We start from the raw sequence: 23,638 nt of genomic DNA on the forward strand, positions 1-23,638 counted from the left end.
AAGTTAGTATTGAAGTCTACGTTTTCTTTTGACATTTTTGTACAGCTAAGCGCTATGGTACGCTAAGAACGGCGGCCACCATAACAACAGGCCTACTAATTATGTTGACCTGGACATGGTTCCAGGCGAAATGTCATCAGATTCTGAGATGAATATAATTTTCAGAGTCAAACATTTCTGAGATTTTCTTTAATCTTTCAGTCAAAACAACTGTAACAGGTGCAAGCTGTGCTTCATTTAAGTCCATTTGGCAGCTCGGGAATAGTGAAGATAAGTCTGACAAACATAAGGTAGACCACTTAACATGCTTTATTTCAGCATCCAAAATAATTAAAAACATCTCAAATTATTATACATATACAAAATAGGTACAGATCCTCTTGTTTTAATCCCCCAGCGGTGTGTCTGCTTCTCTCATAATTTGACGATATTTCAATATTTTTCGGTGTTATTTATTTTCTTTCAAAAAACCCTTCGCATAAAATAACAAGAAAAAAAAAAACTAAAACAATTGGGGGGGAGAGAGAAAGGGGGTACTGCTAGAAGCAATCTGACAACAAAAGGGGGGATTTCAAAACGAAACAAACAACAACCAAAAAGTGTCAAAAGATGTTTAAAAAAAAAGACTCAACAAATCCACCTGCTAATGCTACACTCGACAGGACCGCGTGCATCCTAACTACAGTACATCTGTAGCTAAAGCTCTGTTGCTAGGAGAGCTCAACCAAAACTTAAAACACATCTGTTACGACTGACATCAAGACGATCTGCTAATTTAGCACCTAAGGTCCCGCAAGCAAGAATGACAACACAATAGCACAATTTGCATCGCCCCTTACTGACAGGACCTCATGAAGAATAGCACCATTTGCAGCTGTTACTTTCGACCATACTTCTGCCGTGTAAAATCTGACCTGGGGTTCACTAACACTGGGTAACGTGGATTTCCTTTTTGAGGTAGCCATGAGATTAAAAAAAGAAGTTGAACCCATGCTTCTAATGCTGCTTCGTGTGACCTCAGAAGGAACAACAATTGCTTCTCCAGGTGGGTACAACAACAAGACACTTTACTGTCATTTTTATGATTTATTTGACATCACCTGAAATTGGTACAAAGCATTTGATTTTCTTTTTTATTGTCCTTCCGCAGTGGTAAAAAAGTCACGTGTATCTGGGATGTTTTTTTCTTTCAAACTCCAGGGGGGATTTTACACTTTACAAGTATATATTATTTTCTTGTTGCCAGGGAAACAAATGAGTCTTCTAAAGCATCCTTGGTGTTGATGGTGGTGGTAATAGTGGTCCCAAAAAAAGCTTGACAACACACAACCACTGTCTTCAGATGTGCGGCTTTAAGCAAGTGGACCATTTGAACGGCCAAATGGAACTCTAGGGTTTTTTAAATGCAAAGAAAAGGGTTGAGAGATGACTGCTAGAAAAAAACACACATACACACACAAACAATTTCAAGTCCAGATTTCTTTTTTACAAGAAGCAGACTGGGCCAACTTCAATGCCAAATTCCTGATTGGGTGCACCAACGTCCATAGGAGCGATGTCAATAATAGGCAGACGGGATGTTTTCGTTGTCTTGTAGTCGATGACTGTCTTGCCCCATGCGCCAGTGTGCGACTGTGATGAGAGAGAAGACGGAAAAGGCACAATCAGAATCCATTGTATTATTTTCCGATTTGTTTCAAATGATTCCCTGCCCTCTCTCTTAACTATTACCCACTCAACAGATGGCTTTTGGAAAGGGCCCTTTACATCAACCTATGAGATATATTATCACAGATACAAAAAAACATCATCTGTTCTCATTTAGTGACTCTTATCCTTTACTAACACTTATCATATTCCAACAGCCCTTTCACATTCAACCTGTGCTGCTGCTTATAGCAACAGGCTAAAAGTAATTCCCTCTTTAAGAGGAAAAGACTCCTACTTGAACAGTTCCCAAGGCGGAGGCATCTTTCTAGAATTGATTTTGCAGGGAATTATTGTTTCTACCACATTTCCTGGGGGAAGTGGTCTTTCTAGATTCTGAGAGGAGGTTTTTTTTCTAGAACAGTTCCTGAGCAGAAACCACCTAAGATGCAGCAGGAGAAAGGAGAACTCACCGTGCAGCCATCCTCGGTGACGCTGTATGTGAAGCGGCTGTTGCCCTCGGCTCTGATCTCGATCTCGTTGGAGCCCTGGAGCAGGAGGGCCTTCTTGAGGTTGCCGGACTGTTGGTCCATGTAGGCAATGCTGTTCTTGCAGTGGTATGTGATGTTCTGGCTGGCCTCAGTGGACATCAGGCGCAGGAAAGTCATCTGGATGTTCACATCCTGAGCATTGGAGCCCTCACTGCCATACTCAAACTGATGGGGTGATGAGAGAAATGGAGAGAGATTGAGTTAGCATGGTTTGAAGTTGGAGTACGAAGCACTTGTCATCCAAAACAATGGCGCAACTATGACCTTCTTTCATATACCACTGTTCGTTGATTCTCACCTGGAAGCCATCGGTCATTGCCTCGCCGAACCAGACATGCTTCTTCTCCTTGATGTTCTTGCTAGTGTACCAGCTCTTCTTGGGGATATCTGACTGGGTGGGGTAGACGCAGGTCTCGCCAGTCTCCATGTTGCAGTAAACCTTGATGGCATCCAGAGTGCAGCCCTGGTCGGGGTCGATCCAGTATGTACCTGCGTGGAGAAGAGAGTGGAACATGTCAAGAAGAGTGCAGACTGCAGAAACTAAAAGAGCATGTGAATACAGATAATATCTTTGCATTCCGGAATGAGTCTATGAGTGTCCAACTTACCGCTCTTCCAGTCGGGGTGGCACATCTTCAGGTCTCTGCAGGTGCGAGCGGGGTTCTTCCTGGTGCCCTCGGGAGAGCGGATGTTCTCGATCTGCTGGCTCAGGCTCTTGAGGGTGGTGTCCACCTCCAGGTCGCGGTCGCGCATCACGTTGGCATCGTCGGCACGGTAGTGGCGGAAGGGATCGGGGGCCTTCTCCTGAGCTGGCTGAGCAATGAAGCCCATGTCGAATCCGCCACCGGGAGGTCCAGGGGGGCCAGGGGGACCGGGAGGTCCGGGTGGTCCCTATGTTGTGGCAGAAACAATAGACCAATAACTGGGTATGAAGAAAAATGGAGTACAAGGAGCAAAGGAGCTGATTTTGAAGAGGTTGGAGTGACTTACAGCAGGTCCCATCTCTCCAGAGCGACCACGTGGTCCAGGGGGTCCAATGGGGCCGGGCAGACCGCTCATACCATCCTTACCGGCGGCACCAGCGGATCCAGAAGGTCCCTAGTGCGGGTAGAGCCATAGGTTAGTACGGCAGTGTAGACTGCAAGCTTCATGATGCCACCAGAGAAATGATCACAGTCGTTGAGTTGTTGTGCTGATAATATTTTGACACAATGGTAGTGATGCTGACAATCGTTCTAAAGTTGGTGATACTCACTCTAGGTCCAGCAGGGCCAGATGCTCCAGCGGGTCCTTGCTCTCCAGATGGTCCCTACAGGCCGAAACAACAGATTTAGGTCATACATGAAACACATCATTTATTTTTAAATGGTCATCAGCGTTGGTACTCACAGCGGGGCCAGGGGGTCCCTGCATGCCGGTGAACCCTCTGTGTCCCTTCATGCCTCTCTCTCCAGCCTCGCCGGTCTCTCCCTTGTCTCCACGAGCACCAGCGGGTCCCTGTGTGGGATTATTGACAGGAGTGAGGTTCAGTGTACCTCTTCGTTAGACCCGCAGTGCGTTCTCCTCAGATTCTCAGTGTAAGGGCAGACATTGTGTTTGTTGCGGTCGTATTGACTGTGTCTTTGAGGACGGAATGTGTACGTACAGCAGGGCCACGGGGACCAGCAGGGCCAGCAACGCCAGCGGGGCCAGAAGGACCCTGGAGGACAGAGAAACAGATATGTTCCAATCAATTCAACTGTGATATGAAACCTGTAGCTATCAACTACTGAGAGGTTCAGCATGGATGGTGTTTTGACAGGACAACAAACAAGTTACCCAAAATCCACACAGAATGACACAGAATCCGGACACTTACAGTCTCTCCACGTTCACCGCTCTTTCCGGCAGGTCCAACAGGTCCTGGGGCACCAGGGGGTCCGGGGGCACCAGGAGCACCAGCAACGCCGGTTTCACCACGGTCTCCCTAAAGGCAGGACAGGGGGAACAGAGATGGGTCAAGAGGAGACAAAACCGCTGCAGTATAGCAGCAGAAGTCAGAACAAACGGAGGGGTGAATGTGTTGCGAGGACTGAGTACGGCCATCGTTCTCACCTTGGCTCCAGCAGCACCGTCGCGACCAGCAGATCCCTCATTACCAGGAGTACCCTCGCGGCCAGGCTCGCCAGGTGCTCCAGCCAGTCCAGGGGGTCCCATGGGTCCGGGGGGTCCACGCTCACCAGCGGGACCACTGGGTCCCTGCTTGCCAGGCTCTCCCTAAAGCAGGAACCACGGAACAGGGTGAGGCCTCAACCACAACAAGAAAGGAACCAATATTGCAAGAGCATTGCCCTTTCCAGCGTACATCTTGGATGAGCTAGCATTGAAAGCCTGAAGCGTTCTCACAACAGGCCTTTAGACAAGCTAGTTGGCGCTCGATTGACAACTGTGGATGAAACAGCTTAGACTTGATGTGATAATTTTTTTTTTTCCTGTGCAGTACTGACCAATTGTCCAGCCAGGCCGGGGAAACCACGCTCGCCTCTCTGTCCGGGCAGACCGACAATACCACGCTGTCCAGCAATACCCTGAGGTCCAGGAGTACCAGGGGCTCCCTAAAGAAGAAAGATGAGACAAAGGGATGGTCAGCCATGGAGATGTCAGGCCTGAACTCCATGAATGGGTACCACAGATGCACTCCGACAGGGTTACTGGTACGAGCGGTCAGAGGGCAGCTCTGGGAGGGTTTGACCCTAGATCGGGGCACTTACATTGGGGCCATCACTGCCGGGCTGTCCCTTCTCTCCCTGGGGACCAGGGGGTCCAGCAGCTCCGAGCTCACCAGGACGACCGGCGGGGCCAGTCTCACCACGGTTACCCTTCTGTCCTTCCTTTCCTGAAGGTCCTGCGGGTCCAGGGGGTCCACTGTTGCCCTGAAAGGAGGGAGAAAGGGAGACTTTGAATGTGAGAGAGGCTTAGGTTAAACAAGTACGCCCGTGTGAATGTTTGTTATCGTCCTTGGTCTTTTAATCAATTAGGTGTTAACCTAATGCAGAGCTATGGGCCTGTTTAAAAATATGGACGACACATTGTGCCTTGGGTTGGCTGAATAATGTTGTGTTGTTGTGTTAAGCTATCGTTCAATGGTTTCAGTATTGTTCTGTTTGCTTGTGCTGGAGTGGTATTGTACTGGAGACTGGGTACTGGCCAAGATACTCTCACCTGCCTCGGTGTAAATAGTGGTGGGGGATTTGGTACTTACAGATGGGCCGGGAGGTCCAACTCTGCCAGCAGCACCAGGGAAACCAGTAGCACCCTAAAGAGAGGAGACAGCCACTCGTAAACGCATTATATCTGATTGGGAAGCGTCATATTACTTTATAAATGATACACTTATTTTATGGTTGAGGTACACAAGCGATGTTGGAGGATTAGATACAAGGCTACTTACAGGGGGACCAGCAGAGCCACGGGCTCCCTTAGGTCCGGTGTTTCCAGCGGGACCCTTTGAGGACAAAACAGTGTTTCAGTCAGTAACCGTGGTAACTCAAAGTATCACAAAGGAATATACAATGAAACAATTTTTTCCATATAATGGGACACCTAAATCCAAGTGACTTAGAGTCATTGGTATATTAGTACCGAACCGGGAGTTAAACCTGCTGTCCTGACACTGCAAGAATCAAGCTCTGCCAATGTAGCAGTGGGGAGAACTACGGGATGGGTCTCAGTGTGTCATACCTGAGGTCCGGGGCTCGGTGGGCCCAGCGGGTCCTTGGGGACCAGCATCACCCTTAGCACCATTGTCACCAGGCTCTCCCTTAGCACCAGGCTGGCCATCACCACCCTGAGAAGGAGCAAGGAAGGAGTGAATGAATGTGGCTCGGGGGTAAAATGGATGATTGTGGAGCTTCATCTACAGGGATCATCCATTGAAATTAATTCAGTTGAAACACATTAATGGTTTGAAATCTACGCTTTTTGTGAAACAGTGTTAGAAGTGCCCAATGATGTATGTGCTCTGTATATCTGTTTGAATTGGGAGGTGATGTTATTAATCTGGCCTAGATTTGGCAACTGATTCTGTGTGATTTGGAACCAATTCCTGTGTGAATTGGAGCTGCTTTCTGTGTGATTTGAAACAGAAGTTGTACTTACAGGAGGTCCAGCAAATCCAGCGGGTCCAGGGCACCAGACTCACCACGCTCACCCTGAAGGAAGAGAGGAGTATAGCGTTTAAACAAATCAAGGAATAGAATGCGGGTGGATTAGTTGTTATGTATTAAACCAGGGTTGGGTTGGTTACTTTGTAAATGTAATCCATTACAGTTAGTTACCTGTCAAAAATTGTCATCAGTAATGTGACTGAGCATTTGGATTACTTTGTATTTGCTGTGTCATCATAGCGGTCTATTTGAATGTAAAAAAAACCTTTAACACTGTTCGGTTTTTCAATGCTGATGTGAATTTAATCTAGAAAATGTTTTCAATGTCATTTCTGAATTTGAAAGTGATCAAGGTTTCTTAAAGTTATCTGGTACCAGGTCAATATAATTTTTTTGCTGGCAATGTAACAGATCATAGTTACACATGTTGAGTGTCTCTCATGCCCTTGGTATGCCTTCAGTTTGAGTCAGTTTAGCTTATCTTCATGCATTGTGGTGATGTGGTCTCTGTTTTAATAACCAACGTCTGCAGCAACATGGCTGTTGAGTTAGGTTTCTAGGACTCTATGTGTCTGTGACGGGGCGGTATCCAAAGGCCTGGCAGGACCCAGAAACTCACAGGGGCACCACGGGCACCAGTGGGACCAACAGCTCCAGGAGCGCCAGTCTCTCCCTTGTCACCAGGAGACCCAGATGGGCCGGGAGGTCCGATGGGGCCAGTCAAACCGCGGATACCATCCTTACCAGGGGCACCATCAGTTCCCTTAGCTCCTTGGTCACCCTGTGGACAGAAAAGTTATTGAGTTACAATTTGAATGACTGTTCTTTAAGTGGAGCTGATGGGCATGACTCTGGGCACAAAGGATGGTGAGGTGAGGGCAGGCATCGGTACTCACTCTGTCTCCCTTCAGACCAGGCAGGCCAGCGGCACCGCGCTCACCGGGCATTCCCTGCAGGCCTGGGGGTCCCTGGCCACCGGGGGCGCCAGAGGCACCGGGCTCTCCCTTAGCACCGTCGTTACCAGCAGAGCCGGGAGATCCACGGGCTCCAGCGGGTCCAGATGGTCCGGGGGCACCACGCTCACCGGGGAAACCTCTGTCACCCTGTAGTTTGGAGAAAAGGAGAGGCTATTGGCTTTGGTTCTAGGGCATCGCAGGTGGATAGAGTAAAAGGAGGTTATCGATGTCAAGGCTAGGGGAGTAAATGTGCCAGTTAATATTTTTAGCCTGTGGGCTAGTTTGTGTCTGCTTTAGCTGGAATTGTCCATCTTGTTTGATTAGGCCACAATGTTGCTAGAGCGTTAAAGACCCAGGGAGGGATGTCATTGCTGGTTGTTGGATACTCACTCTGGAACCGGCAGCACCAGGGGCTCCAGCTTCACCGGGCAGGCCCTAGAGAAAGGATCAAAAGGGGAGAAAAAAGAGAAAGAGCACAAGGCATTAGAAAGGACAGGCCATTCATCTTTAGCAATGCAGACGGTTGAGGGAAATCCTACATGCTTTTATGAAAACATTTAAACAAGTCAACAGATCTCAACCTGAAGTCAGTGTCACACGGTAATGGGTAGCATGGGAATGGCATGGCACACGGCCGATGTCACTGAGCTACTGCTACGTTCGTAAGTACCTGCTCTCCGGGCTTGCCAGTCTCGCCAACAGCTCCTTGTGGTCCGGGAAGACCCTGTTAAACAGAGAAGACAAGGGAGGGACAGGTGAGCCATTGGTCAGAATTCCAGAGGTTGGGGAAGGTATGTGATTGGTTCAGAGGTGTGATCAGTTCAGTGCCGTACCTGGAATCCGGGGGGTCCAGCGGGTCCCTGCTCGCCTCTCTCTCCAGCAGGTCCCTATGTGAAGGAGGAGGTGAAGAAGGAGAGTCGTTTAGGGACTTCAGGAGGAACAGCACAATGGTATCCTCTGCAGCCTGCTAATGCATGGGGTTACCGTAGTGCAGGGAGTACTGAGGGAGTGAAGCATTATGGGATGCTTCACTCAGGGTGGTAGTGTACTTACGGAAGGTCCAGGGGCACCAGGAGCACCGACATCACCGTCCTTGCCGGGAGCACCACCAGCGCCAACGGGTCCCATGACTCCTCTCTCACCAGGCTTGCCAGCCTCACCCTATAGGGGGAAGACAAATGTCTGTCAGCTGAGTTACCTGCTCAGTCCAACCCTGGACCACACATCTGGGAATAAACCCGAAAATGATGGCGTCTCCGTGAGACCGTGAAGGGATCCGGAGAGAAGGGTCACTCACAGCGGCTCCCTTGGGTCCGGGGAATCCCATGACTCCGGGCTGGCCTCTGGCTCCAACGGGGCCTGGGGGTCCGGGGCGACCATCTTGACCAGCGGCACCCTATAAGAGGGCAGAGAGAGGGAGAGAAAGAATGTGAGTGTGAGAGTTTCCCTGACTGACGAAAGGGTGCCATTGAAGCAAGTCGGTGACCACAGTGACAATGAAGACGTCAGTGCCTTTTAGTGACATTTAGCTTTTCTTGTGAGGGTAAGGCGATTCAGTAGCCTGGGTACTTACAGCGGGGCCAGTCTTTCCATCGGGACCAGGGCTGCCAGGGCTACCAGTCATACCCTAGAGATGGGTGAGGGCAACGTAGAGGGGGTAAAAATCAAGGCCAGAATAACCACATAGGCGTATAACACAAATGCCAGTTGCACGCAGGTTTCCTTGTCTTGGTCTCCAAGACAGGCCGTCTAACTCACCTTGGAACCAGGCATACCGGGCTCGCCGTTGCGACCAGGCTCACCAGTGTTACCCTTGGCTCCAGCTACGCCGACACCACCGCGCTCACCAGGGGCACCCTATGGCAGAGGGACAGGGACAGAAGGCCTGGTGAGTCTCCACATAGTTAGCGACCGTAGCTCCTAGCCATATCAAGAGGTTGATTATGCTGTACTGAAACGTGAACAGGTGTAGGTTCCAGGTGTGTGCTGTGCATGTGTGCTGTGCATGTGTGCTGTGTGTGTGTGTGTGTGTGTGTGTGTGTGTGTGTCTTGAGGGGCTTTGGGTGAATGTGTTTTTCAGGTGTAGGTGTGTTCAAGCTTTGCAGTGTTCCAGTTGTGTGTGTGTGTGTGTATGTGTGTGCATGTGTTTGTGTTTCAGGTGTGAATGTTCAAAGAGTGTGTGCGCGCTTGTTAGAGGTGTGTGTGTATGTGCGTGGGAACTCACCTTGGGGCCAGCAGATCCATCAGCACCAGGGAAACCACGGCCACCTGGGCACCACTGCAGGGGTCGATAAACCAACAAAGGTCAACACTGGCAGCGCGGCTTGTCACTCAGTCAGAACCACAACACAACCATTCAGTCATATCATGTCGCTGCTTGGTGCTCACTGCTCTCTGGTGGACAAATGAGGGTGTAACAACACTAGTTGTTCCAATTAGTTTATTGTTCAGAAAATGGGATTCCAGGACGAGTTGGATTATTATAGATTTTTTTATGTGTGTGTGCCATTACGAGCTGTAATGCCAGGACATTCGCTAAGTAACGTAAAAAATCAACAGGTGTCCCACGATCCTGGTATAACGCTCTCCCACTGGGGAGGCAGAAGGTCAATATGGGATATATGATATAAGACAGTGAAACTGAGAGATTTGCTTTAAGATTATAGCCATCCTCGTGCCTTATTAATCGCTCATTTTCGCTCCAACTCTCACTGTCTTCAGAGTGAGGGGAAGCACAGCAGTGAAGGGGAGGTAGGAGGGCCCAATGTTAAGGAGAGCAGGACACTACGACAGAGGGGGAAACAGTGTGCGACTATTCGGGGGACTCACGCGCTCGCCGGGGGGTCCACGTGCGCCGGCACTTCCAGGCTCACCACGGGCTCCTCTCTTGCCTTCCTCACCAGCGGGGCCGGGGGGTCCCTGGACTCCAGCGGGGCCCTGGTTAGTGGGGGAAGAAGATGGAGTTCAGAGGAGTGGAGGCATTGGCATTACGGCTTGCGCCCCCCTGACAGGGTGGGTGTCTGCGTGCGCGTGTGTGCATGCGCAAAGATAAAGTTGCAAGGTTTACTTACAGCCTCTCCCTTAGCACCAGCCTCTCCTTTAGCACCATTAGCACCAGCCTCACCCTGTGTTGAAGACATGTAACTGCATTATTAAAAGGCCGACGGCCTGCTCATCCTGACCAACCCACCGCGGCATCGTCGGAGGAGTTTCACTGTGTCCTATTTCTTTTCTATCTAGCAACAGTTGATGATTGAAGTCTAGGACAGCTGGACACGTACAGTGTTTCCCTTGGGGCCGGGAACACCTCCAGCACCCTGGGGTCCTGGGGGTCCACGGGGTCCGGGGAAGCCAGGAGCACCAGCAATACCAGCAGCACCCTAGAGGAGGTGGCAGAGACACAGTGATGAGCGTTCTACTCCCCGGGTGTGACATCACCGCGAGACACACACACAATGGATCTGTCACTTCAGTCGGCTCAACCATCAACAATTGTCCCGATTGAGCGATGTCCGCACAATCATGGGGGCTGGTGTGTACTCACGGGGGCACCCTTGGCTCCAGCGTTTCCATCAGCACCGTTGTTTCCCTGCGGGAGAGAGGCAGACCAGAGGGTTAGATGAGGTTAGATCAAGCTCAACATCGATCACCAGAAAGGTCCAGTGGTCCATTTGGGTATGGGTTCCCCCCGGGTGAGACTTACAGCAGGGCCGGCAGGGCCAGCGGGTCCGGGGTTGCCAGCCTCTCCACGTGCTCCCTGGGGTCCCTCAGCGCCACGAGCTCCCTGGGCACCAACCTCTCCCTGTCGGGGTAAAGACAGACATGGTCAGGGACACAACAGGAAGAGCAGGAGACTACTAGTACTATTGTCATTTCCTATGCTAAGTCCTAACACATCCAAGTACAAACTCTACAGTAGTACTGTAGTAGTACTTCACCCTACTCCTTCCATGTCCTTCCATGAATGCCACCATACCAAGGTACTATAGTCTAGTAGTGCTCCAACTACAACATTAAGCCATTATTTACTGCCATTAAGTATTGCTGTACTAAAGCTGTATTATGATTTGCCTTGCAAGACCCTATATGAACCCAAAGTGCCCCATGACCCTATATGACCCCTATGAAAAGGTCATGGTAAAGGCACATGGCCTGGCAGCAACACCAAAGGGGAAGCTTCAACCTGTGGCCAATTGACTCTGAAATTACCTAATTATGGTGCATATGGACACCGTTGTCAAGAACTATTTTACTGCTGTTGATTTCTTTGGCTCCTGTGGAAGCTATACTGTATGTTTTTATCACCTCCACCTCTTTGGATGGGGTCTCCTCCAGGAGGAGCTAGAGGAGAATAGGTGTGTTAACGGGGACAGGCGACAGCTCACCTTGGCTCCGGGACCGCCTGGGAAACCGGGGGGACCGGCGGGGCCAGTGGGACCCTAGAACACAGGACCCAGAGAGACGACGGGTTCAGAATGAGGTGACAGTAGACATGAGAGGCTTGGGGTAAGTTGGCCTCTGCCTGAATGTGTTAGTGTTGATGACGCCACAGTACTTACGGGAGGGCCTGCAGCTCCAGCAGCACCATCGTTACCACGAGCACCCTGTGGGACAGAGAGAGAGAGGGAACAATCTTTACTGTCCAACACCAACATTGCTGAACTTTGAATTTCATTGTAAACAAACAAAATGGCCGACCCGTCAGTGTCGGACTCCAGTGTGAACTGCAAAATCGTAATTACTGGAATACTGTGCAGTTGAAACTAAAGTTATATTGTGTTTACTAGGCTTTACAGGGCCTACGTTCAACAATGTAGGAATTTAAAGTGACTGAATGGGACTGAGATATGCTTTATTCCTGCAATCTCTATATGCAAAGGGGGTGTGGTGATGGTGACATTATCCCCTGCTTGTTTTGGGGGTTACTTACAGCAGCTCCATTGGGACCAGCGCGACCTCTCTCACCGGGCAGACCACGGGGTCCCTAAAACAGAAGGAGAGAGGAAGAGGAGTTTAGCAACCCTGGGCGACAGTTGTATTGTCCATGTTTTGCAGAATCCTCTGAGTAAGTCATCTTTCAGAGCTGACGAAATGAAAGATTGGACTCACCATTGCTCCAGGAGTACCGTTCTCACCGGCGGCCCCATTCTCTCCCTAAAGAAACACAGAGGCCCAAAAAGACCAGTCAGTGAAGGCCGGTGCGATTGGGGAGGAAGAGGGGAAAGGGGGGTGGCGTGGCGTGAGGTTGTGGGGGAGGGAGGGTCTCACCTTGGGCCCAGCAGGCCCAGTCTCTCCCTTAGCTCCATCAAGACCGCTGAACCCCTAAAGAGAGGAGAGGGAGGGAGAGAAAAGAAGGGGGAGAGTGGGGAGAGAAGACCAGGTTAAGACTGCTTTTGTGGAAGTATTGGGTGATGTGGTCCCCAGTTCAATGGGCCAAGAACAGTTCCTTGCTCCTTCATGTTTATCAGGTCTGGGCTACTGTTGACTTACTCTGTGTCCCTTGATGCCGGGAAGGCCGGGGGTTCCTGGGAATCCACGAGCTCCCTGGTGACAGAGGGAGAATGGGAGAGTTATTTCTGCAGTTGATGATGCAGTTGTTATCAGTGATGTCCCTTTTGATTGACCAAAAACTCAGTGAAGAAACACGATTATAATTAGTTTTGTATTTTCCATGCTGATTCAGACTCACCTGTGGGCCGGAGGGTCCACGCTCACCTGGGCGACCAGGCTTGCCAGACTCACCCTGGACGGGAGGAGAGGAGAGGGTTAAATTACAGATTTTGATTCATCCCAACAGGCTTTGTCCTGGGACTTAAGAGGGTCAATGGTAGATGTCCTGAGACTTAGAGGGTCAATGGTAGATGTCCTGGGAAATAGTGGGTCAATGGCAGATATCCTGGGATATAGAGGGTCAATGGTAGATGTTCTGGGACATAGTGGGTCAATAGCAGATGTCCTGGGATATAGAGGGTCAATGATAGATGTCCTGGGACATAGTGGGTCAATGGCAGATGTCCTGGGACATAGAGGGTCCATGGTAGATGTTAGTAATGGTTGTCTTCTGTTACTTACATCCTCGCCGTTCTTGCCAGGAGGACCAGCAGGACCACGAGGACCCATGGGACCCTGTAGAACACACACATGTTAGTTAGATGTGTATGCATGTGTGTGTGTGAGAGAGAGTGTGGGTGTGTGTGTGTGTAAGTTGTTGATCTTGATGTGAGAATATGTGTGTGTGTGTGTGTGTTTATTTGTGTGTGGGGTGGTTACAGTGAAATAGATTGTGACCTTTGACCTTAATTGACCCTTTACAAGGATCCAGGATAAGAACCATGCATCAGGTAGTACTTTTGGTAGTAAAATTTGGAAGTGTAGCTATTGTTTCAGATTGCATTGCCCTGCAGAATGCAGAGTGGAGTTTACATTCCACTAAAATGTGTGTTTTTGAGGGATTTGGACACTGAGGTGATACTGAAGTGATATTGAGATTATATTCTGGTAATATCGTGGTAATACTGAGGTGATATTGTGGAAATATTGAAGTGATATTGAGGTGATATTGTGATAATATTGATGTGATATTGTGGTAATATCGTGGTAATATTGAAGTGCTATTGAGGTGATATTGTGGTAATATCGTGGTAATACTGAGGTGATATTGAGGTGATACTGTGGTAATATTGTGGTAATATGGAAGTGATATTGAGGTGATATTGTGAATATATTGAGGTGATATTGTGGTAATATCGTGGTGATATTGAGGTGATATTGTGGTAATATCGTGGTAGTATTGAGGTGATATTGTGTTGATATTGAAGTGATATTATTTTCTGGTGGATCTCAGAACAAGGTACTCACAGCAGCACCAGCCTCACCAGGCTCACCAGGGGGGCCAGTGAAACCCTGAGGTCCCTGTAGAGGGAGACAAAGAGACGTTGTCATCCATAATGTCCATCGACACAACATTGTTCTAGTGCTGTTGAAAAGTGGCTCTGATGTCATGGGAAAATATGAAAATTCCCACGGTCTTAATAGCTACAAAGGGTATATACAATAAATACTGTACTTAAATCTGCCCATGGAGCCCACAATAAGCTAAATAAAATTGAAATATCATGTTTAAAATGAAATATATAAAACAAAATATCAATGATCAGGAACCTATTAAACCCCTGAATGAATTTAACACATACATACTATGCATACACAAAAAACTCCCAACATGCAATTCACCTAAACTGGCCTCTTTATGACCCTTGACCCCATCTCCCTTCCCCTATGCGACACGTGCTTCTCAAAACCAGTACACAAAGGAGGTAATACTTACACTTGTGCCAGGAGGTCCTGGGGGACCACGAGGACCCATTGGGCCCTGTCAATCAAACAGAAATAAAGGAGGAGTCAATAATCAACCAATCACAACAATCGTACAGTTAGAATACATCATTGAGAAGACACCACGGACGGGCCAAGACTGATGTCCTTCTAAAGGATATGGCCAACAGTAACAACATAGACTAGTACTGGAACAATGTAAACAGTAAATTAATAGATTGGTAATGGGGATTTTAAAATAAGAAGAGACTAACATTATATAGGTATTGTTTATGTAACGTACAGGCTGAGCTGTTTCACTTATAGTGTTATTTAAAGTAGACAGGTCTGCCGCTCCGGGCAAGTTTCTGCTAAATTACTAAAATACAAACAAAAATGCACATATTTTACAAGACATAAAAAAAACGTGGTATGACGCGGCTTCTGCTGTGACCGATGTGACACCGCAGAGGGGAACAGCCTGATGCCTGCCATACTGTTTGTTGAGCAGATGTATGAAACAAACAGAGATAGCGTTTTACTGACAAACGTGTTCATACCATGGGGCCGGGAATGGCCATGGCTGGGCTGCTCTTCTCATCGAAGCCACCGGACATCTGAGGGGAGAAGTTCTGTGGGGGAGAAACGAGGGAGACAGTGATACAGTTAGTGCTGATCTCTCCATACACAGATGGGCCTAAGGCAGCCCAAGATGGTGATATCTGTTGCTGTTCACTACATATCCACAGGGCAACATCTGTGGCTTTCCCTGGCTGTGGGGGCTGGAGGCATCTAGTGGGCAAACTAGGCCACTTCAGCTATTTTAATGTGGTCAAGTGAGCAGGGATTTTGACTTCTTCGGCTGGTCCTTCCCGACGACCCGGTTGGGTACCATGGAGTGGTCCCGCCCACTTGACAACATTAAAACAGCCAAAGCCTTCAGTGACGGTGTGTGTACCCTCACTGACTCCACGAGGAGACTTGACTGTGAAGTTAAGGCACTGGCTAGGAGCTGTCCGCCTTTGCTGGTGCTGAAACACAGACTGCTCTACACTGAGTGGGATAGCTTAGCGTCGCAGCTACGCTCTTCATAGGGATGCATCCTTATGATTTGGGGATCTTGTTGGTTTTGTTTTCCTCTGCCTTCATGCTATATGCAGGTGAGTTAGTTTGAGGTTAGGATGTGCATGTAGCATCGCAACGTATTCTTAGATATCCTATTCAATAAAATAATTTTAATTTTTTTGTGCAATCAGAATGGGCCACTTAATTACAGTAAGTCACGCCTAAAATAAGGCACTCTTAGTTTCTGATTCACACTCCTTGGCCTAACTCGTAACCTTTCATCGTTCCAGCCTGGGTCCTACCCGCTCCAAGTTAGTGCCAAGGGGGATGACATTTCGTCGCGGCCTGAAATACTTACTCCGCCGAGGCCAGGGGGTCCAGGGGGGCCTGGAGGTCCAGGAAGACCAGGCTGGCCGGGGATACCATCGTTTCCGGGAAGGCCAGGGGGTCCCTGCAGGCGAGAGGACAGAGAACGGCCAGTCAGTGGTGAATATTCTCCAAGACACAGCAGTAGTTACAATACACGCTAAAGGATCTCTGGGTCTACGGGTGCAAAAGGTCAGTGGGAAGTGACGTGGGGAAGCTGGAGTACAGTAAACGCTGGGCGGTTGGTGAAATCAAGGCACACGTGCACATATCGAGGCAGGTGTGATACGGGTCAAGGATAACCTGTTCATTGGTCCATCCATCCACTTATACATCTACCCATCTTTCCGTTTGTGTGTATATTTAACTGTTCTCCCAATTTGCATACATTTTCTCTAGCCTGTGCATCTGACCAACTGGTTGAAGTTTCTTAGGTGACATACAGGGTAAAAGACAATTCCGAAGAAGTTTTGAGTGTTGTATTTAAGCACTACACTGTACCCACTTAAAAATGTGGTTAGTACCAGGCACCTCTCCAAATATCGGGACTAGGTGCCAGAGTATGTAAATTAATTTGAACTGGGGGTAAGATTTTTATCTAAAGAAATATGTTCTATTTTTAAGCCTACACAAATACATATGCTGGAAATATTTATTGTATTTAAAAGCTATTTACCAAATTGATGTCCAGACAGTGTTGGACAAAATAAAACGTGTATACCAATAGAAAAATATTAAATGAAATGTACATTTTGCCATTTCGCTCAACTAGTAAACTGCAAAGATTGTTCAGTTGAACCCTTGATGTACATGGAACACAAGTGTTTCACTACATCTACTATAACATCTGCTAGATGGTCTACGCAACCAATAAACCTTCATTTGACCTCAGACTCTTAGCCATAATGATGGAGTAGAAGCTACTAATAGCTATTATCTACAATTATATTAAAGAGTATTGTCCTACTCTAAAAGAGGCCCTCCCTCATGTTAGTCGAGGCAGTATGTTTCCAGTTCTCAAGGACACAAGTATCTTCAAAATCAGCCTCTTTTCAGCTGAAAACCAGATGTGGAAATTTGGCTCAGGCATTATTTCATGTCTGCTACGTTTGGCTAACTGAGACCAAACTCCTGCTGTGAGTCTGACAAGCTATTAGAAACATCCTTATGAGTGACATGTGCTTTGGTCATCCACACACTCATGTCCAGGGAGTGTTAAGGCAAGTGTGTACTTGTTATCTGTATCTCATGTTTGTTAGGATTTGGTCCCTATATGGAAAATGCAAAGTATGATATGAAGCAGGAAGTCAAACGTACTTGGTCTCCCTTGGCCCCACGGTCACCTGGAGGTCCCTGTTTGAGGTAAAGATGTTAGCGTTAGTGCGTTGTTGTGCTTAGATTGTGCTTCTGGCCTACTGGTTTTGCTGTGTAAAATAAAACAGTTTCGTTGCAGTGATGTTTGAAATGAATCTACAATAAAAAATGTGTACATTTTAAAAACGTTGACTATAATATGACTTTCATATAATCAAATCATAAAAGCCTAATCCAATGACTAATAACAATCTAACAGAAAAACATACAGTAATATAATTGTTATATCATATTTACCTCAACCTTCTGCTGCTCCTGGAAGCCTATGATAGCAACACATGAAAAGAAAGTTGATTAAAATCTGAAATAGTCTAAAATAGTAGTTAACAAATTAAATGTTTATATTGTGAATTCAAATTATCCTTTGTTAATCCAGTTAGAACTCATAGGGCTCCATCAAGTCTAAACTAGGCCTAATTAAATTGTATGTAGTTTCAGACTAGGTCAAAGTTGAGCAGAAGGCCAAATGTAGACTGGGCATGCGCAGAATATGGATTCAATATCCCATTGCTTTTTGGAGAAATTAGTGTGGGGGCTTGAGTCACGAGAGGAATTATAACTGAAATAAAGTTATATCCAAGTGTATTCCTGGTCGGTCATCCGTAAATGTTGGGCATCCCATTTGAACCCAAGTACATGAGAAACAGTCCCTGTTGGTTCGAAAAAAAAGTAACGTCTACTCCACAGGGGGCATGCGCGCCGCGTCTGGAGAAAATCGTCGTACCGTCGTCGGGGCAGATGGGGCAGCATTCGTCGTGGGGAATCACTGGATTGGGGCAGTCGGATGTATCCTCGCAGATGACTTCATCGCACATAACGGTGCCGCTATCGCACACACAGATCTGGCATGGCTCGGGTTTCCAGACGTCTCTGTCGTTGTAGAATTGACCATCCAAAGTACAGCTGCTGGCGGTGCCTAAGCAACATACGGAGGGGGAAGTTGTTAAAACCATTTGATTTAATTCATGGCATTGGAATTTAAAATTATATATATCATATTTGAATTACAAACAGAGAAGATGTTCTAAAAAACGACTAACGTTAAACCAATTGCCAAATGCTGTTATTTATGAAAATCTGTCCTTGTAGATTGCTTGTTTGTTTTACAATCAGACATTGCATTTACAATGTGAACCTAGTCGAGCTTGAACTAGGCCCATATGGCCCATGAGGCCAGTGCATAACTTTTGTTGTCTGGGTGATAATTTACCTGCGTCCTTATAAAACCAATCATGTTGCCCTGCAGTGGGCCTTGTTAGGGTGAAACGGTAGCCTACTCTCTAAATCGACAGGTTGTCTACCGCAATGCACCGACGCTACAGCTCTTGCTTCTGTCTGCTTTTAGAGACTAGCGAAACAAACTAAAATGTTCTTAATGGTCCGGCTGAAACCGCGGATTTTGTCAATGGAGAAGGTCCGATTCGTCTGTGTTGACCTTCAAATCATGCTGAAATTAATTGAAAACTGTCGGCTTGGCAAGCATCAAAGGTTTTCCCACAGTGGAAAGTTTGCAGCGCCTGCATATGTTTTTCATTATCATAAAAAAGTGAAAGGGGTGGGGGAAGAAATGAGATCATTTAAGTATAGGTGATTTCTGTATTGCGTATCAGTACCGCATCGCGGCGCTGGAGGGCCGTAATGCGAATTGCACAGCTGTCCGAGCCAGATGCAATCTGACCCTATACTCAAGAGGCTGTTTGGAAAAAGAGATGTCTAGACAATTTGAATTTTTACAACGAAATCCTTTGGATATATTGTGTTATTCTCTATAGTGTGCCTCTATGGTGTGCTCGTTATTTGAGTTTTTCTGTTAGAATAAAAATACGTTTTGCATGGGAGCAAATATTGAGCTTGAATCGACTCAAGGGAATTTGCACATGATGATGCTTTGTCCTCCTTCAATGCTTAGTGAATATCTGCACTTTCCACAAAAGAGTAAATGTCTATTTTCTATTAAAAAAATAATTCTGATTGATAAGGCTACTTGATTTATGGTAGAAAGTGTAATTTAGAAAAACTCGAGGTTAACGATTTCCATCGTTCAGGAATGGCTGTTGTTTTCCCTTTGGCTGACATTCAGCCAAGCTACGAATGATTGTTCCTTAATCAACTCGACACATTTATCTTCTTTTTCCAGACATTTGTGACATATAGGCCTTCTCAATCCACGTAGACGTCCTCTCTATCCCTTAAACGCCTTTCAATTTGTCTGATGTAAAAAAAAATGTACCTCCAAGGCAAAAAAAGAGCGAGTGCAGAGGATAAACTTGCTTGGAACCTGTCCCAACTCGTCCCGAAGGCAAGCGCCAAGCGAGCATGAGAAGGCCCACAAGCACCGATGCGCACACACTTTGCTTAAGGTGTAAGATAGTTCCTTAAGTATCCCACAGAAATATGGTACCCACTCAAAAATCAGTAAGAATTTATCAAGAATTGCAATATGCATATGAGTCACCACCAGACATATTCCCTACATGAAAACCAAACTTTCTCCTACAACACTGTCTCCATTTCAATTTTGATCATACAAAGGGTACCAGAGGCAAAGGATAAACTAAAATGTGAAACTTACGATCGTCCTCGCCTTGTCCTCTTGCCAAAAGCACTGTTGCGCTGAGCAACAGCGCTAACCGAATATCCACAAAGCTGAACATGTCTAAATATTAGACATGTAGACTCTTTGAGGCGAGGGGGAAGTTGTTTTTTCCTTTAGACTCCAATCATACAAGTAGGGTCCGGTCTTCTGTATTTCCAATCCAGACCCCGCAGAAAACTCCCTACTGCCTACATAAACTTTTTGCCCTGGCTTTTATATTCCAAACTTTTGGGGAGGTGCTGGCCATACCAGAAAGCTCCATGCAGCATGCTCACGTTCATGAAAAAGTCCCTCCTTCCATTACTGCTAAAGGGGCTGTCTTAGACAGTTTTTTTTTTACCTTAAACTCTCAGGAAACTTGATCTTAGAAAAGCTGGAGGTTTACTCAAAAACCATTGCCTATCCTGGCTTAGACGGAGGACAGGCCATGACATCTCTAAAAGTCTCGGCGAGAAGGGCCCGGATAGCTCAGTCTCGGTACATTATTCAGGGTTTTAAGTAAATAGAAAACGAGTTGTAAGCAGCTACTATGGACATTTGTTATTTTGTAGTCAATATTACATGCCTTTTAGTTGTCGCAGACTTTTACGCCTCTGTTTGGCCACATCATGGGCACTAAATTGGTTTTGCACTGTTCCACGAGAAGTTATGGTTTTGTTGCAATTTATTCTGCTCTCGGGATTGATTGTCGAAGCTTAGGCTACCGTATTTAGGCCAAACAGGTATTTTCTGATGGAATGTCGTATAACGCTTGCCTACACGTGTGATTAAGATGAAATGACTCAGCGATTGAAACCAGATGTGAGGCCATATCGAAATGTATTCATATGATTTTTTTTTTGGTTTGAAGGTTTTGACAGATCAAATCCAAATGCTGATAGCTTATTGTGTGTGCCAAACCTTTCGATGAGGATGCTAATTTGCCGAAGGGTGGCTGGGCCTTACTGTTTAGGAGAAGAGTTTGAAGACAGTTTGGAAAGGACTTTGTGCGTTGTTATATGTGGCAGAAGCGAAGCTCACGGGTTAGGTTATAGTATTATTTTGGCAAATGATTTGTTCACATTTAATATTTGGTCGTCAGTCCAAGGGATATGAGCTCTGCTTCTGAAGGTACGTGGACCAAGTGATCGGAAAATAGAATGCCTGTGGATTGCCAACACTCCTTTCCCCTTGGCATCAACCCAATATGCAGGTCGTCTGAGTAGAATACCATCAATTTACTCTGGTTCATAACATATTTGAAGAATATATACCTGATCTGTGGATGGAAACCAGTCATTAGTCTACTTCTACTGGCCGTACGTAGGCGGCAGGACCTCTGCACAGACATAAACAAAACGCTAAAAGTTCTACCGATAGAAACAGATATAGAACCTCAGTTTCTACAATGGAATATATCGCTGGCAAATGAAAATGTGTGTATTTTAAGACGTTTGTCCCTTGTCCGGCTACAACGAATAAAAAAACTCCCCTAAATATGTCATACATCTTCCACTTGCACACAGCATCATCATATACTTTATTAGGACATTTAGATATTAGAGAATAACGTCTAATTGTAGGTAGATTAAGCCACTGTCCAGGAATTCCATCATGCAGGTGCTGTCATTTCTGCGCACGGAAAAGACACCTCTGATGAAAAGAGATATGTTGGCATCTGTACAGTAGTTTCTCTGCACCACAGACCACGTTGCAGCTATGCACTATTGCAATCCAAACCTGCTTGTGCGTCCTTTGCTCCAGAATCTCTCACGTGCCTTGACATTATTCAAGATAAGGACTGGCGTTTTTTTTTTTTACAGACTTTTTTTTTTTTACATTGATGACGATGGTGTGCTTCCTTTCAGATAGAAAGCGCCACCTCATCATTTCGAGTTCTGAATCCGACCGAATTGCAAGTGTAGCCTATTGTCGCACTGTAACAGACGGGCCAGGGTGCACTTCACATGTGTTTCTCATAATGAGGGCGGTTCTGTGAAAATACACTACTCTAGGCTTCGAGGCTTGCTGTGTGTCGATGCGCCAAATCCATTTGGACATCATTTCGGATTGATTTTACTGCAGTCCAATGGCGGCCTACAGAAGATACATTTGCGAGGCGGCCAACATTAATGTGAAGTACACAATTGGTCTTAATGACCTTAGGTGACACCAAAGCAGTTTTAACATGTTGAACATTAAAGAACTGGTTTATTTTGGGAATTTCAGGGTTACTTGTGGAGTAACACCTTAAATAAGGGAGTAATTGGATGTAGAATCCAATATCTTGTATATTAAACAAAAAGAGTTGAACTGCAATGACACATTGATAACTGTTTTGCATATTTTTTTTTCTTTCCAAATGTACTCTCTTTCTCTACCAATTTACAGATGTCCCATCAGTGGTGTTATTACAGCATCAGTAGTGTTATTACAGCATCAGTAGTGTTATTACAGCAACACCAATGACCGCAGTAGAGTAGAAGATGTGGACATGCATCCTCAGAGGTATACTTGTCAAGCAGTTGTGCTTCTTTCCACACTGTTCACTCGCCCATGAACCCCTTGCAGGCGCCCGGCCAGCCAGAGGGAGGCACTGGAGCATGATGAAATACTCCATGGTCTCCAGGACCCTTGGCCAGAGGCAACGCAAAGCCCAACGTACCACTCATTGAAGCCTTCCTGTCAAGACAACCTGGGATACACTCGGGTATAAAACCCAAGATGTGGTGACGCTTGGGAGACCTATGGTTTTCTATTCATTGGCATGTAGGCTCTATAGCCTTGGCTATGCTACTACCAGTGTTTCTTCTTGCGAAGATGACAGGGTTGTGTACCAGTTACGTCTGACACCTTGAGGTTAGGCTGTGCTTGCTCTGAAGATACAAATGCATTAGTATGTTTGTTTAAATATGTAATCTTCACCTAAACTTTGCAAAAAAGAGTAAACTTTCAAATGTAATCTTGAACTTGCATTGAAGTGAAACTGAAAAAGCCAGTGTTTTCTATTGTCCCTCCGCTGGAAGTTCTGGAACTTGAAGCTCTTTCAGAGCTGGGGACTGTATGTTGTGTTTATATCAAACTGTTAGTGACCAATGTCTTCAACAGAAAATGTGGGCTAACTTCTGAACGGTCACTGCCAAGGAAAATAATAATCTTGCCAAGGAGCTGTGACATGCATATGAGAACAAATGTCACTTCAAACTTATGGCCTTTAACTCAAGGCACTATCATAGCATGCATCATAGGTGGGCAGAGAAAGAGAAAAAAAAGTTTAATTCTATTGTTTACTCTTGACCGATGTGTTTACTCTGGAAATAAATGACCTTTTGGCGGTCAAATGATGGGTAACATTGCCTTATGCGCCCAAGGAAAAAGTGTAGTGTAAAATGAAAGCCCAGTGTTGCCTGCCACCTATTTATTTCACCTATCCAGTCTTCTCAGAAAAATGGTCAGGGTGGGATGAAGATTAATACATTATCGGCCTTTGATGGCTTTGATATGCTACTTCCTCAGCTTCATTTATTTTAACCGTTTTGGGTTAGGTACAGTATGTCTATTTAGTTCATTTATTATCTAAGAGCAGAAATTCTGTTTCTCAGGTTTTCACAAAATATATAGTTTGAAAGCAAATGTTTTCTGAAA

General features: G+C 46.3%; 1 protein-coding gene across 1 annotated transcript; it reads right to left on the reverse strand.

Annotated features, from left to right (window-relative positions):
• Positions 1–286: 286 nt before the first annotated feature.
• Positions 287–20,221, reverse strand: col1a1a (collagen, type I, alpha 1a). The gene is given in 49 exon segments (XM_034295243.1): positions 287–1,632; positions 2,121–2,363; positions 2,497–2,687; positions 2,807–3,089; positions 3,189–3,296; positions 3,454–3,507; positions 3,588–3,695; positions 3,844–3,897; positions 4,057–4,164; positions 4,293–4,454; positions 4,685–4,792; positions 4,949–5,110; positions 5,440–5,493; positions 5,629–5,682; positions 5,919–5,934; positions 5,936–6,024; positions 6,336–6,367; positions 6,370–6,388; positions 6,963–7,124; positions 7,240–7,446; positions 7,690–7,734; positions 7,970–8,023; positions 8,133–8,186; positions 8,353–8,460; positions 8,597–8,695; positions 8,873–8,926; positions 9,058–9,156; positions 9,524–9,577; positions 10,129–10,236; positions 10,371–10,424; positions 10,581–10,679; positions 10,844–10,888; positions 11,003–11,101; positions 11,685–11,738; positions 11,859–11,903; positions 12,230–12,283; positions 12,409–12,453; positions 12,568–12,621; positions 12,790–12,843; positions 12,989–13,042; positions 13,372–13,425; positions 14,158–14,211; positions 14,627–14,671; positions 15,174–15,245; positions 16,037–16,129; positions 17,362–17,397; positions 17,656–17,681; positions 18,143–18,334; positions 19,991–20,221. Coding segments are annotated over 49 exon segments (4,347 nt in total). The 5' UTR covers positions 20,073–20,221; the 3' UTR covers positions 287–1,485.
• Positions 20,222–23,638: the final 3,417 nt, after the last annotated feature.

The sequence above is a fragment of the Esox lucius genome, chromosome 11, assembly GCF_011004845.1.
Source record: "Esox lucius isolate fEsoLuc1 chromosome 11, fEsoLuc1.pri, whole genome shotgun sequence".
Lineage (NCBI taxonomy): Eukaryota > Metazoa > Chordata > Actinopteri > Esociformes > Esocidae > Esox > Esox lucius.